Raw genomic sequence first — 16235 nt, forward strand, 5'->3', positions numbered from 1 at the left:
ACACCCTGGGGCCCCTGTCTTTACTCTTTAGATCACACAACTTTTAAGACGCTAGTTAGCCAGATTTTCTGTATTATATATTTACGTTATCTGTAAAATTTATTTAACAGATTTTCTGTATATTTTTTTTAAACTTCTGTATATTTACCTCAATTTTTCGGGCGGGGATGTAGCTCAGTCGGTAGCACGCTGGATTTGTATCCAGTTGGCCGCTGTCAGCGTGAGTTCGTCCCCACGTTCGGCGAGAGATTTATTTCTCAGAGTCAACTTTGTGTGCAGACTCTCCTCGGTGTCCGAACACCCCCGTGTGTACACGCAAGCACAAGACCAAGTGCGCACGAAAAAGATCCTGTAATCCATGTCAGAGTTCGGTGGGTTATAGAAACACGAAAATACCCAGCATGGTTCCTCCGAAAGCGGCGTATGGCTGCCTAAATGGCGGGGTAAAAACGGTCATACACGTAAAAGCCGTGGGAGTTTCAGCCCATGAACGAACAAACAAACAAACCTCAATTTTAAGACTCCATGCCTTTTAAGGCCTGGAACTTAAAGGTCTTAAAGGGGGGTTCTACTGCAGGAGTAAAGGTAATTTTTCCCCACAAATGTGATGGTGCTGTATAACCCATTTTTCTCCATGACTGTTCTTCGTGATTTTATTGGTGCAGTTGAAACCCCTTTTTAAGACACTCCCCCCCCCCCCCCTTTTAAGTTATCTTTTCCTTAAGTTTTGTGTGCATAACATCTCTAACTGTACCTCCATTTTAAGTTTTTGTGATTAAAAAAAAAATTTGTCACAATACTGCATTCAAATCAAATCAAATTCACTTTGTTATTTCCGACTGCAAAATTAGTGGTGGCACATGAACATGAAGACAGTTGGAACACTATAACATTATCAACACTAAAAATTCATGTAGTAACTGATATATGTTTTCTTATTGACCGAACGTGTCGCCACATACAATCACTCTCAACTTTAGATTAATTCACAAAAATTACATTTGAATTCCTCTTTAAAATAAACAACTACAGCAAAATAAATATGCACTCATATAATAAAAGCTTATGTGTGAATCACTGCTGCCTTTTATTTTTACAGAGGAGTATTCCAACCAAAGCATGTTCACAAAATTGATGTTTTATTCTGTTGGTAATTTCTTATTTTATTTGTTTATTTATTTTATATGGGAGATTTATATAGCGCTTGACGTTCTCTAAGCGCTTTACATATTAATTTCTGCCGTGTGAGATGGAATTTTTTACACAATATATCACGCATTCACATCGGCCAGTAAATCTCAAGCCATTACGGCGAATATTTACTTTTCACGGCCTATTATTCCAAGTCGCACGGGTATTTTGGTGGACATTTTTTTTATCTACATGCCTATACATTTTTGCCAGGAAAGACCCTTTTGTCAATCGTGGAATCTTTAAAGTGCACACCCCAATGTAGAGAGAGAATTTGTGCATCCCGTCTGTGTGTGTGTGTGTGTGTGTGAGTGGAGGAACATTTATGATCTCCTGTCTTTCTCACTTAATAGAGGTTTAAAACTGTTCTCCTTGCTTCTCAGTGCTGAAATGAAGAACGCCAGGTGCTTCAAACAGACTAGAACACTTGTTAGAAATTTGCCGAGATGCAGTGGAAATCCACCTCCCCCCCCCTCCAATTTAAGACCTCCTATCTTTTAAGACAGTTTTTTGAGACAGTCTGTTCATAACTCGTGACAATTTATGTACCTTGATTTTAAGGCTCCCACCTTTTTAAGACCTGGTTTTTAGAGGTCGTAAACTGGGGGTTCCACAGTGCTGTGTGGATATGTGTAGATGAGGCTATGACTGTTAATGTATACCCATACATTTGTATGAGCATGATATGGAAAACAGAGAGAGAGAGAGAGACAGAGACAGACAGAGAGAGACAGAGAGAGGAGAGAACTGACACAGATATGCAAATATCATGGATGCAATTTTTCTAACCGTTCAGTTCAAGTCAATCTTCTAACCATTTGGAAGAAAAACTTTATAGATATGAAATAAAATGTGTACATGAGTACATTATTTTATTTATTTTTTCTTCTTTTGATTTATCGCAGTCAACATTGTTTTCCAGTATACATATGAGTTGTGAATGGCATGTGTTTTGTTAACAAAGAATGTATGATGCGTATTGGTGCATGAATTTTGCAATGTTAGGTTTTGTCAGCCATTATTGTAGCAGGAGCTGTGAGTAAAGACTGAGAATGCAATAAAAGTACAGACATTAATCACTGAAAAGACTCATTCTTTGTTTATTTTGAATTAATTGTCATTTATTATTAGCGCTGTGTTATTTTGTATTTGCTTGTTTGTTGAAATTGTCAAAGTATTTGCCCCTGTGCTGGAATTCTGTGGGGCATATCCAGTAGTGTTTGGAGAAGAGAGAACACATAGACATTGTCAATGGCAATGACATCTGTTATTGTCTGAAAAACAGTTTCTTGTTTTAGAGATAACTACACATTTGATATGTGAGTGAGGGAAAAAAAAAGCTCTGCAAAAGTAGACCTAATTTGATTTCTGTTTGTTTCATCTTGGAGTGAACCAGTTTTAATTAGTTCTTCAAAATGTCCTGTCAACAATAACTAAAACATGTCCTAAACCTCTGAACCAGTTTTGTGCGTCTGCATTTTAAACTTGTGCTTTTTTACTTTGCACATATTCAATTGCTCTGAAATCTGCATAGACAGCTAGTTGTTGGCAATGTCAGTAAGAGTTACACAAGGCAGGTAGTTATCCACATTTTATCTCAACTTGGCCAGGGAAGGGGTACACATTTAAATGATTTTGTGGATTGTAAGGTAAGGCTGCATAAACAAGAATGGTATGTTATTGGAATGTTTAATTTAAGACAAAACAAAATGCTACCTTCACTGTATTTTGGATTTAGGCTTCATGAAGAAGTAATGAACTGGAGCGATTCAAGTACGTACATTTAAAAATTAGGTATATTTATGACAAACGTTTTTTGTTCTTATCCACATATCACAATGTGTGCAGATTAGGAGATATATTTTGAAAAACCATCTTTCGAACAAGAAGGAATTACTCAGAGTTGGCAGTTGCCTTGAATTGCCTTGAGAAGTTTTTTTTATTTCACAAGAGCCAATGAGGAATCTCATGGTTTCACATTTTAACATGGACACATTAATTACATAATTATAATGGCATGCCTTCAGTATGGCGATGTTCCTAGAAACAACACATTTTGAAGAGCACAAAGTGAAACTTCTACCATTCAAATTACAAAGATCAGCATAAGAACAGTCACAGATTCACACAGTATGAAATATATCATGTTACATCAGTGTCTGTAGAAGTATCCTGCAATAATAGATACAGCATCTATAATACAAGTATAAAGGAAAGTGTAACACACTTGCTATGCACACACATAGATGCAGCTATTACAACAGAAGTAATAACTGCACAGTTTCACATACATATGTGTTTTATTTTATTTTTTCAGGCACATTACAATCAACAACAACAACAAAAAGAAAAATACACACAACATTAATATCAAACAGAAATATGGCTACTGAAATTCAAAACACAAGCAAGCAATAACAATATTTGCAACAAACAAGTATGCAGCATAATAAATAAAATTTCACTACTGTTATTTACCCACCCAGCATCCAATGTAGTACAGGCACAGCTAGTGTAATATACAAATATGACAGTAACACCTCAAATCTAGAATGAAGCTTAACTTGGTACATTTACACCAATTGCTTCTGTACTCTTTCTTTGGAAAAAAGGAAAATCTTCCATTGATGTCTAAACACACACATGTATAAAAATAACATCCAAGAATTGTAGGTTTATGGAACATTTAATCATAGACAAAACAAAATATTCATTAGAACTTCTATCTTTAAAAAAACAACCAAACTATGTTCATATCAACCAGATCTGCAGTGCCAAATTTATTTCCATATTGCAGTTCTTCCCTAATAAAGTCCCTGAGTAGCTGTTATTCATTGTATGACCATTCATAATGTGATAAACAAAATCTTCAAGGATAAACTCTCATGTTCCATTACAATTTACATTCATGAAAAGAAAAAGTGAAAGGTCAAAATTCAAAACTGCATGAAGTCAGTATTCTGAGTCTTTATTGCAGCCACCTTCCTTTGCAACCAACTCTCTAATAACTACCACCTACCAGCAATGACCACCCCGAAGGATCTCTGACAAACTAGCTGTTGCTATATAATTCACAGTGACCATCTTTCTATAACAACTATTTGTCAGTCTCTTGGGTATTTGATAAGAAAAGACTGGTTCAAATGTATTTAACACTTTAACACATGAATACGTAACCAAAGCGTAAGTTGGTTGCATGGTGTGTTTTTTTATGATGTACATATACAGTTTTTGGACTAAACACAGCTAGTGACAAAACAATAATAATCACACTCACAGAAGAAAAAGAAAATATGAGAAAAGGTCCAAATATAGCAGGAATAAGAAAGTCTATGCACAAAGATAAATGTTATTACATGTACCATGAAACTAATAAATGCACATCTTGACTAAAAACATTTATTATAAAAATTTCGTTAAATTACCCGGTACATTATGCCGGACAACAATACCATATAAAACAATACAAAACTGACACAATGACAGCCACTCATGCACATAAGAACATGACGTAAAGAGGTGGTTACACAAGTTATGAAACTAGTCACACCTTACACATAAATAATGTTCCACAAATTTACAAATATATTGTTACACAAAAAGTTTAAAAACCTATGTACAAATCTATGCACAACAGTTTGTCGTATAGGTTACATAATTTTTTGGTTTGAAATCTTATGTTTAAGATGTTAAGTGCGTTAAAGTTGATCAACTTTTAAAAGCTGAAGTCAATGTTTTGAAGTGAAGGAAATACTTTCACACTTATAATGTCACCATTATTCCGCAGATGCATTTACTTTCCATTTTCTTACATGTAATAATAGCTATGCAATGCATTAATTCACATATAATCCTAGTGCATATGTACATTAAAAGCACACTTTTAAAATATAAATGCAGATTAGTCTTTTGTGCACAAGCAGTAAGTAATGGAAATACATGTATATATCACCATTTTGCCTTAATCAGTCATGTAACATTCACTAATTAAGTTCAAAGAGGGATTCCAGTGTATAAATCAATGGTTTTTCTTTAATAGTTTTAATGAATTTCAAGAGCATTTTTATTGCCATATGGTTATGTCTGAAGTGTGTTGTACAGCATAATTTTAGTAACAGTGAATTTCTTTCTTTCTTTATTTGGTGTTTAACGTCGTTTTCAACCACGAAGGTTATATCGCGACGGGGAAAGGGGGGGGAGATGGGATAGAGCCACTTGTTAATTGTTTCTTGTTCACAAAAGCACTAATCAAAAAATTGCTCCAGGGGCTTGCAACGTAGTACAATATATTACCTTACTGGGAGAATGCAAGTTTCCAGTACAAAGGACTTAACATTTCTTACATACTGCTTGACTAAAATCTTTACAAACATTGACTATATTCTATACAAGAAACACTTAACAAGGGTAAAAGGAGAAACAGAATCCGTTAGTCGCCTCTTACGACATGCTGGGGAGCATCGGGTAAATTCTTCCCCCTAACCCGCGGGGGGAACAGTGAATTAGCGAACTTGGTTCATTGTAAGTAAGTTTCAATATGTAAAAATGAATGCAGACAGTTTGATCATGACTGATTAAACATACAGTATGACATAACATGTAAGTCACTTACTTCATGTTCATTGATTTTACTATGCCTATTTGAATTGAAATGAATCAGCTTTATATACACAGTGCTAATGAAAAAACATTGGAGTTGTTTCTTCCATTCCTCCTGTTTTTCCCTCCCCCTCCCCCCTAGAGGTTAGTGAAATGACAATGAGCACATAACACAGCAACATAATCTTTTGTGAAACATACAATTAAGTCATGGCAATGGTTTGAGGTAAGATATTTTTTTATAACTGTGAGTAAAAAAAGCACAAGAAGTGAAATATTTTTATGACCTGTTTTAAAATTATGCATTTGCAAGTAATAACAATCTTTACAATTCCTGGGTATTTCTTATGCACTGGCCTTTACATAGAATTAACTGGCCATCAAAAATCTTAAAATGCTGAACAAGATTTTGCATGTCATCGTGCAAAATGGATAACAGTACCACTACACAAACATTTGCAACTGTTACATGTACTGTGATAGAGTTATCTGTCATGGTTTTGATTAATGAATGAATGGAGTTTAATGCACACAGACCAAGGGATGATGTCTTTGTGTGTTTCGATTGGAAATAGCATCTTATAACACAAACAAAATGAAGGTTGCGTTCTTAAAATGCTGACAAATGTTCTTAACAGTTTACACCTTGTGAAGACATAGAGCATAACATATGTGTATAATTAAATGCAAGGACTGAAAAATTAGACTGCAGACTTGCATTTTCGTTTAAACTTTGCTTCTGTGCAACTATTATGAATAACCTATGTGAAATTTATGCCCCAAAGCTGGCTGCCACACTGAAAACACAACAGTGGTACCTGCTATGTGAGGCCCCTCTATCTACAGGTCGTCTCTATATAAAGAACACATTCTGCTGCCCCTTGTCTATAATCTTTACCAAAATATATCTGTTATGATGATAAGCCACCTGTGATGTAGTGACGCGGTTGGTTAGTTCCAAGATTTCCTTTGATTACAGGTATCACTGTAAAGTCATTATCTGATGTAAAGGTCTTCAGAGATCATTCACAACTGTTTATGATCCTTGCCTTTGGAACCGAACCAGCCTCAGATGATGACCACTAGAAATTACCTGCTTCAGTGCTAACCTGCGGGAACAGTGTACCACACATTGGGGTCATATCACAGAGCTCACAGATTAAAATGGCAATCATTTTGCGATAGACTGATGTCTACCCCTCACGTCTGGTTGCAGCAGATATTTTTGTTGCAAAACATTTGAGAGTGTGTCTTGTGGCACAGTCTCTGGGAAAAAAAAGGAGACATGGATAGGTTTATGTCTGTCTCATGATCCATTCATGCATGTTTTGCAGGCCTTTGGAATAAAAAGAAGACAATTAATATATGGTCTATGATGTGCTTTTCTCCTAATCCATCACAAGTTGGGCAGGTCTTAGGAAAAGGAGACACAGTCTGTGTTGTGCTTGTCTCATGATCCATCACAAGTTCTGCAGCAGCTCTCTCTGTAGTAGGAATGTCCGCAGGCTTTGTGTTCCTTCACCAGGTGGCACCACTGCTCCTTGTCTTCACACGGTGGTCCAGCTGAAACAAAAAAAGAAGTGCTGTTAATGCGCCGTTGTTCTGAAACATGCTATTCCTTAATTTATTACAAGAAAATGTCAAACAGTTCTACCATTCAACGTTTCGTGATGCTCAAATAACATAACAATCAGAGTGAAATTAATGAATCTAATCCCTTTAGGAGGGTCTGGATGGCAAACTATTTAATTTGCTTGGCATGCGTGCAATGTTGCTTTTCTATGCAGGTGCATGTGAGAGTGTCTTAACACTGTCAAAAAGGGTCAATGCACAGGAAATTGAGTCTGGAAAATGACCCCGTTGCTGAACCCAGCAAGCAAAATGTGCACAAAGCCTTACACACCTTAAAAATGTACCAGAGGCGGTAAGTCAAATTTTACCTGACATTCTGGCCATCTGGGGCGGGGGCGGGGGCGGGGCGATGCAGGCTTGCTTGATACAGGCCTGAGAGGAGGGGGGTTTGACCAGGTGAGCACAGCGGTGAGGACTGTGGTGACTGTGTCCGTCACTGCACCACACCTTACGCTCCTCCTGCCCCTCACCGCATGTCACTGTGCACTGCAACACGGCAATGGGCAAACTTGGTTTTGTAACTAAGGCTCTCAAAACTGAAAAGTACCAATAAAACTAATTAATAGGCTTTTGAAAGAAAGAGCGGACACAATGCAGCTCTGATCCATCTTTGACTACTCTGGATTCTCTCCCCCGATGTGTGTGTGCGTGTCCCATCTGGTCTCCCAAAGTCTCCCACTGAGCCCCCTATAAGAAGCCTGATTGGTTGTCACAAGTGATCAGTCTGACTTCTAACCTTGACCCTGTCACTTCTGTTGAAAGCTAGCCACAGTTAAAGATTCTTTCGTGCACTGTACAGCCCAGTGACTGAAGTTAGACTGATTCCTCGAGTGATGATGGTGGTTCCTGTCCCACAGGTTCTTTGCCTATTAGGGAACTGCAATGGTTCTTCGCTAACAGCTCAGGTGTTTTTATAGGGGCTTGCGTTGGAGAATTGGTGTGGACAGCTAGGACACACACACACATCAGGGGACAGTAGCCAGGGTAGTCAAAGATGGATTGGAAGTGCATTGTGTCCCCTCCTTTCCGCAGCCAAATAATTACAATGTAGTTTTATCGGTACTCTTTAGCTTTAAGGGTTACTCTCTTGCTACTCTTTCACATTCCATTCCTTTCCTGCTGTATCTTCTCCTCAGACGTTTTTTTCACCCAAAAATTCAACTACATATTCAAGTTAATGAGATGTTCATTATCCCCACAACGACAGACAGACACATACACAGAGAAATTACACTCATGACAAGACAGACAACATGTATCTTATAGTCACAAGCTGAAGTTTATGAAAAACAGTTCCCAAAAGAGGAATCTTACTTGCACAAAAGCATGAGAGAACAGACCCACATGCGTATGCAACAGTCACAAAAACTTCTTGACTAACTTGTACCACTGTCCACTGTTTAACAAATAATTAACAGTTAATGGAAACAGCAGATGCTGAAAAGAAATGAAGAGAAACAACACTGGAGGGTGAATCACTCACCTGTGACCATGACGAGAATCTCCAGGTGACGCGTGAACGACAGTGGTGGCGTCGACACATGCGAGTGGCAGCAGGCTTGGTGGTGGCGTTGCAGTGTTTGTCAGCTACTGTGCCGTGGCTGGGGTGTGCGCGAGATCGACAGGATACCTTGCGCATCTGACTGCCTTCACCGCACTGGACAGAACACTGAAACACACAAACAACAAAACTATGACATGACAGCACTATAGTAAGAAAAGTACGTTACACCATTGGACAATTTCATGACTTTTTTGAAAACAAGATGCTGCTCTGTTATGCTATAGTCGCTGGTTGGAAGGTTTAAAAGTTTTTGGATAGTCCTCCCAGAGGGGAGTAGCATACTCCTGAAATAGCCATGTGGCTGTGATGTCACAAACAGAAGGAAGACCAACTTATTTTGGGTTGTTTCAGTAGTCATTTTGCATTTCTATAAGGGTATTTTGAGAGACTGCTGTACAAACTCTAATGCCTATACTATAGTATTTCTGCCGTGCTAAATCGTGGAATTCCTGATTTTGCAAAATAGGTACATTGTGTAGTGTTTTTGCCAATTTATTTCACACTGTCATGAAATGCCTGCCGATTCTACAAATAGGGTAGCAGTTTGTGTACGATTTTTTGCACTGATGCGTCAGTTAGAATACATGTACAGTGGAACCCCCCTTTTAAGGCTCCCTTCTTTATAGGACCCTGTTTTCTCAGATTTTCTGTTCATAACCACTGTAAATTTACCTCCATTTTAAGACTCCCTCATTTTTAAGACCTGATTTTCTCAGATTTTTGGAGGTCTTAAAAGGGGGGTTCCACTGTACTACATATATAATGGCTCCCAACCAAACTGACCTTAGACCATCGTCCAGTGTGCCAGTCTGGAGGACACTGCTGTGTGTTGCAGTGTTGGTGTCGGGCGGGTTTGGGGAGCAGCTTGCAGTGCCTCTTGCCGATGCGTCGGTCCTTGTGCTTGTTGACGTGCTTGCGACACAGGATCTTGCGTACCTGCCTCCCCCCTCCGCATGTCTTGCTGCACTCTGACCACTCCTCTGGCACCCACCTGAGTTGTCATGGTAAACATTATTTCAAGGAGGCAAAAAAATGAATGGACAAGCAATTGAAACAATAACAATCAACCCTACCAATGAACAAATGAATGAGGGAAGAAACAAACCAAGCATCCAGTCTATGAATCAATGCATGCTTATGTGAACCTCCAAGTGAACCTATCACCTGGCCAACCAACAAACAAGAAATTCATATTGACAACTGCAATGGACCACCCCCCCCCCCCCCCAATTTAAAATCCCCCTCCCCTTTCCTCTTCAAGACCCTGTTTTCTGAGATTTTCTGTTCAACTTCTGTAAATTAATCCTCTTGTTTAATTAATTCCCCATTTTCTTAGATTTTGTTATAGTCTTCAACAAGGGGACGTCTGTGTTAAAGCCAAACATCTGTGACTGTCTCCAGGAGACAAAGCCTTGCTATAGTAAAAGTCCACAGAGATGAAGTTAGCGTTGCCAGCGACACGGGATGTATTTATTACAGGAACGAGAAAACAGAGCTATGTACATCTGTCTTGCCAGCGCTGTTGGCCTTTAACGTGCTACTGTAGAAGACTGAAAGAAATTCCAGACAAAACTCACCTGGCTTGCCACTGAGGTGGACACTCGTGGTTGTTACAGTGTTGGCGTGTGGCAGGTTTGGGCAGGTGTTTGCACAGTTTCTTACGCAGCTTACGGTCCTTGTTCTTGGTCACCTGCTGTCTGCAGAACATCTTCCGTGCTTGTCTTCCGCCTCCGCAGGTCTTGGAACAATCTGACCATGGGGCCGGCTCCCATCTGGAGTGATGTGAAAGAAGAGAGTTCAAGGAAATTCATAAAAATAAAAATAATATGATCAGATAACTTGTCCCCCCCTCCCCCCGTCAGTTTGTTTTGGAGTTTTTCTTTTATATTTGTTTATGTGTCATGCTTGAATGAATTTAAAATAACTCCTTTACTATAGAAAAAAGTAATGCTTAAGGGCTCTACTAACACCCGGGTGAAGGTGGATTCTGACTGCTAGTAATATATGATAATACAGGGATGATAGTAAAGGTCTGCTTGGTCTGGCCCTCATTATTTCGTTTTTGATTGAGTATTGGAGGTGAAATCTTGGACATTAGACATACAAAAGCCTATTCTGTTCCCTTATATCTTTGTTCAATTCTTCTGCAAATGAATTTGGGCTTGATTGTTCTGTACTGCAGCAACAGATCAGTTTGTAAGATTCACCATCTGTGAAGGCGAATGGCACAGTGAAATCACTGAGAAGGTTAATTTTTTGTTCAAAGGCCCATAACCACTGAAAACGAGAATGATCATGGCATTCCTTGGAACTGTGTGCTGTTGCTGGTCATGAAGCCCGATATTAATTGGACGAAGTCAACTTCTTGAAGTCTTCTTCACAAAGCTCGCTGCAGGAAGCTCTGGCACTGAATTTTTGGTAAAAAGACTTTGCCAAGTCTTCGTGAAGTCAACTTTGGGCTGCCTTGACTGTTTTAGTCTTATGTGCATGACTGCTTAATATACTCTTCATGTCATGCAACTAACAAATCCCTTTTAGCCTGCAGATACACACCTAGCAGGGCAGGCTTGTGATTTGCAGGGAAAGACACCAATCTTGGGTTTGCTGTCGGTATCACAGTAACGAGTGTCCACTTCAATGTCAAGGTGCTTCAGACAGCGAGCAGACACTGCCATCAGACCTGTAGCAAAAAAATGTCATGGTTGTCAGTTAAAACATCTTCATCAAACTGTTTATCAAGCTAAGCAGTTGTTTATGGTGCTAACTGGAATGCTTTTACAAAGTAAAATGAACGTGAATTTAGTGTGAGTAAAACAGTGAAGGGTAGTAAGAAATACACACACTCAAGGTAAGCTTCTATGACACAAACAGAGAATATGACATTGCTACCGACTTGTAAAAACACCGCGATAAATTATGACGCTATAGTGTTGGAGAACTTCGGTTTGACGGCGTTTGACACTTTCGGTGCACTTCTTCACCTTTGCTCTAAACAATCTTCCATTCAGTGATTCCAAAATAGACAGCTGGCTTCGGGCCTCCAATACTCAAACAGTGTAACCCACGTTTGAAGACCTTAAAATAATTTTTAGAAAATCAGGGAGGGAGTCTTAAATTGGGGGTAAATTTACTGAGGTTATGAACAGAAAATCTGAGAAAACAGGGTCTCAAAAGAAAGGGAGTCTTCAATCAGGGGTCTCAAAAGGGGGTGGGGGGGGGGGGGGGTGGTGGGTTCCAGTGTACTGCATGTGCCCAGTGATTCTTTCTACGTGTTTTCACCTCCGGCACAACTTTGGCTGCAAGCAGACACCACCTGGGACCAGGTGTAGTTGTCTGATGGTGGCGCCACCTGTCTCTGTATGCGTGGTATGGTGTACTGGTACTGGATGCCTGGGTTGGTGTCTTGGACCAAAATCTGTGGAGTAGGAGAGAGAACAGAATGGACTCTGTTATCAATGTGTGTAGTAAAGAGCATACACTTGCACACAGACACAGACACACACAGGTACATACAGAGGAACACACAGGTAGACAGACCGACAGAAAGCCAGACAGACAGACGACAGACACATGCAAATGCACATACAAGGAGACTGACAGCCAGACAGACAGACAGACACAAACAAGTACAAACACACATGCACGCACAAAGATACACTAACGGACACACAGACAAAAATGATAGCGGGTAACATTCATGCCTAAACACTGACCTTCACACTTACCAATTCCTTCCCACCCTCTTTTCACATCGAGAACATGACACAGTTCTGTTTTGCAGGCATTTAAATGAAAGCCTGAACTAAAAAAAAAGGACAATCCCTTTTCTGTCTTCTACAACAAGAAGCATCCACAGGTAGTCTGTGTGTAATCCTCGTCGAAATGACAAATACATTCTTACCTCCAGAATAATATCCTCCCCAAGGGGTCCAGTAGAGTCCAGGGTCTCCGGCTCATTGTAAGGTCGCTTGTACTGGAAGGAGGCGCCCCCTAGTGTGTAAATGCCAGGCCAGGCAACTCTCCGCTCCCCGTTCAGGTAGTACTGGCCGAAGATGTTACGTATGGCAAGGTAGTTGGACGAGATCGAAGACTCCCTGATTCCAATATGGCGCGCTCCTTTTGGTAGTACCACTATTGGGAAATATGCTGCAAATAAATTGAGCAGGTTTTTAGGTGCGATGGGAATCATGCGAACTTGCCAGACTAGATGATTCAGAGTAATGGACAGCCTCAAGCTTTTACAGCTTTTGGAAATAAGGACAATTCGTGTGGACAGTAATCTACTTGTTAACATGATAATTGAGTGTATTATGAAAGTCTTTTGTCTATCTACAGAAAAGAAATAAGTAGAAAACAAGAGGGAAAAAAAATTCAAATTCATATGATGAAATAATTCTGTCCTATCATCATCTGTGCAATGTTTAGAATAAATGTTTGTCCTTGGCATAGTTAGCCTATAGAGGAGAACCTTTATCATTAAAACTTGAGCTTTTTCGCTTATTTTTACTTTTGCATAGGTTCGGGTAGAGTGACAGTCATATAAATCAATATTTCACTCATCCCTAAGTGAAACTACATTGTTAAAATGCACGCTCACTATTCAGTTCTGGCTGCTGGGAATACTCTCCAGAGATCAGTTGACAAGTTGAGTTGTCGCCTTTACAGAGACCACAGATGTCTGTTGTAGCTGTTGAGTTAATTAACCCATCACATCCCACGGTCTGGAAAAAAAGGAAACATGATTGACTTGAGTCAGCTTCTTTGTTACTGTGTTTATCTTGCAATCACATCACAATAACAAACCAACAGCAACAACACCAAACTCAACAGAACCAACTTACAACAACAACAGAGAAAGGCTGCTGGTCAACTTCCTAGGCACAAATAATGAAAACTCCCTCACAGGGTGATGTCACAAGGGAGGTAAAACCGCAACGCGTTCAAACATGAGTAACAAAGAAAAAGAAGCAGACAAAAATAGTAATAACAATAAATGTAAGAAGAACAACAACAGCCAGAGACAATCGTCAACTATCTTTCAATGTACATACTGAAATAATGAGGACTCCCTGACAGGTGATTCTTAAAGGGAGGTAAAAACAGAGACGCGATTTTCACTCATTTATACGCGAGTTGCTTCCCTTAGGCCAAGAAAATCAAAGAGCGTGCTTTTTGGGAAGTTTCCGTCTGTTTCATCCCACCGCAAAACACTTAGTAATGTGTTATGTTTCCCGCTGCCATGCCCCACCACCCCCATCTGTTTCCCATCTGTTCGTCCGAAGCCCACAAACTCCATTCTCACCTGACAAGCGCCTTCAATGCAAATGCCGGGGCTGTCGGCAGGGCAACTGGTCCCATCCAGGGCCTGGTGTTTGATTGTGAAGATGTAGTTGAGGGTCTCTGCCAGACAGTACAGCTTGCATGGTTCTCGCACTGTGGACATCAACAGTACAACAGTTTCACATGATAGTACAATGGTACCCCCTTTTAAGACCTCAAACAATGTGAGAAAGTCAGGTTTTAAAGGTCCTTGTCTACATTTTTATACCGAAATCGCCATTTGACCATTAAAATGCAGAGTCTATTATCTACAAATATCAACTTGACAATACACCCCCTTTCGATCAGGAAAGACGAAGCCAGTGTAGCCGTTTGAAAATTCATTGTAGTATTCCAGCGTAGTACTCATAGTAGGATATCTTTATTTGGGAAATGCCAAAAACTCCTCTCAAATCCCGTGCATTTCGTGCGTTTAAAAAAAAGCGTGGACAGCGCTCCAGTGTCAAACTGTTGCTGCACTTGTTTGGGCGTGGCTATAAGCATAGTGACATGAATTTGATTGGTCAGTATTTTTAGGCAAAGCACATGTTCTCAGCAAACAGAAAACAAAATATTGGAAGCGTGAGTCACGCTACCCCAAAATAAATTTTTTTTTTACATATATTTTTTTTCTATAACTTTTTTCCCCATGGTTCATTCATCATTTGACATAATTTTGTATCTTCTTCTTCTTCTTCGGCGTTCCAGGATTAATTTTGTATCGAAATCTAACCATAAGATTATTGAAAAAAAGCAAAAATGTAGACGACCACCTTTAAAAGGGAGGGAACCTTGAAACTCAGTGAAGGTCAATGATCAGTTTCAGAGGCCAGTTATGAAAAAAAGATGAAGCCTGAAAAAGCAAGACCTTAAAAGTGGAAGATCTCAAATTGGGGGTCTCAAAACGTGGGTTTCACTGTAAATGCATTTCAGAAGTTAAGTCGAAAATATAACGGGAGATTTTTACTGCAAATACTGTGACAGAACACTCAGTGATGAAGTAAGCTCCATAAATCAGTTATCGCCGGGAACCGACCGCATGATAGTCGCAGGCTTGTGACTGCTCAACCGTGACTGCCAACGTTACTCCCAACAGACTCAGTGAGCCACACATTGCAGGTATTTCACGCAGATAGTATATATAGAGATAGAGACATAGACAGCCAAACATTCACAGAGACAGACTGTCACAGAGACGGACGGACACTGACTAGACGGACGGACTCAGTGTCAGAACAAACGGACAGACGGACAGACACACGCGCCACGCACGCACACACACACACGCACGCACACGGCATACACACACACACCCCCCACACACACACTGACACACACGCAGTTACATTTCACATTTAGCGTTTACTTCTCCTATTTACAAGACTACAGCAATGTAGGCCTAAGCTAAACACATTTCTGCAAAGTACCTGTTACACATAAGTAATTGGCTAGCTTCGACTAACGGCTAGGGTACTACAGCCAACTAAAAATCCGTAAACCTTGAGAAAACAGACCAGAATGTGTCCGTGTGTTTGCTACAGTATTACGAAAGTAGCCGCGTGTTTGTGTCAGTATTACGGAAGTACCAAAGAAAGGAAGAAGTAACCAACTTCAAATACGAGAGACACACACGTTAAACACTCTTCGGTACTTTTGGAGTTTGACTAAAGTACAGAGCAATCCGTTCAAATCCCGTTTCCCTGAGAAAATAACTTCTGGTTAACAAGGTGCTAACCAGATCAAAGAGCATCTATTTTCTCACACTTGAGGTACGAAGAAGTACAACAAAGTGCAAGGCCGTCATGGCTGCCCACAGTGCGAAGGGGAAAAGGCGAAAAGAGCGCGGTTTGTTACTAAAACATATACCCAACGTAGCTCTTCACGCCCCTGTTTGCTCATGATCAACGGAGACTACGAAGCTCCCGCGAAG

General features: G+C 39.9%; 1 protein-coding gene and 1 long non-coding RNA gene across 2 annotated transcripts in view; both read right to left on the reverse strand.

Annotated features, from left to right (window-relative positions):
• LOC138966825 (uncharacterized) overlaps positions 1-16235 on the reverse strand; it is a 402693-nt gene that overhangs the window by 16948 nt on the left and 369510 nt on the right. The gene's annotated exons all lie outside the window — the stretch shown is intronic.
• The window catches only part of LOC138950395 (A disintegrin and metalloproteinase with thrombospondin motifs 18-like), a 141822-nt gene continuing 130908 nt past the window's right edge, over positions 5322-16235 (reverse strand). Inside the window, exons 15-24 of the mRNA XM_070322134.1 lie at positions 14289-14419; positions 13584-13707; positions 12888-13132; positions 12266-12401; positions 11540-11666; positions 10564-10758; positions 9770-9977; positions 8906-9091; positions 7731-7908; positions 5322-7353 (exon numbers count right to left, since the gene is read on the reverse strand). Of these exons, the coding sequence (XP_070178235.1) occupies positions 7241-7353; positions 7731-7908; positions 8906-9091; positions 9770-9977; positions 10564-10758; positions 11540-11666; positions 12266-12401; positions 12888-13132; positions 13584-13707; positions 14289-14419 (1643 nt within the window). The 3' untranslated portion in view covers positions 5322-7240. The remainder of the gene's footprint in view (positions 7354-7730; positions 7909-8905; positions 9092-9769; positions 9978-10563; positions 10759-11539; positions 11667-12265; positions 12402-12887; positions 13133-13583; positions 13708-14288; positions 14420-16235) is intronic.

Source organism: Littorina saxatilis, linkage group LG1 (assembly GCF_037325665.1).
Source record: "Littorina saxatilis isolate snail1 linkage group LG1, US_GU_Lsax_2.0, whole genome shotgun sequence".
Taxonomy (NCBI): Eukaryota; Metazoa; Mollusca; class Gastropoda; order Littorinimorpha; family Littorinidae; genus Littorina; species Littorina saxatilis.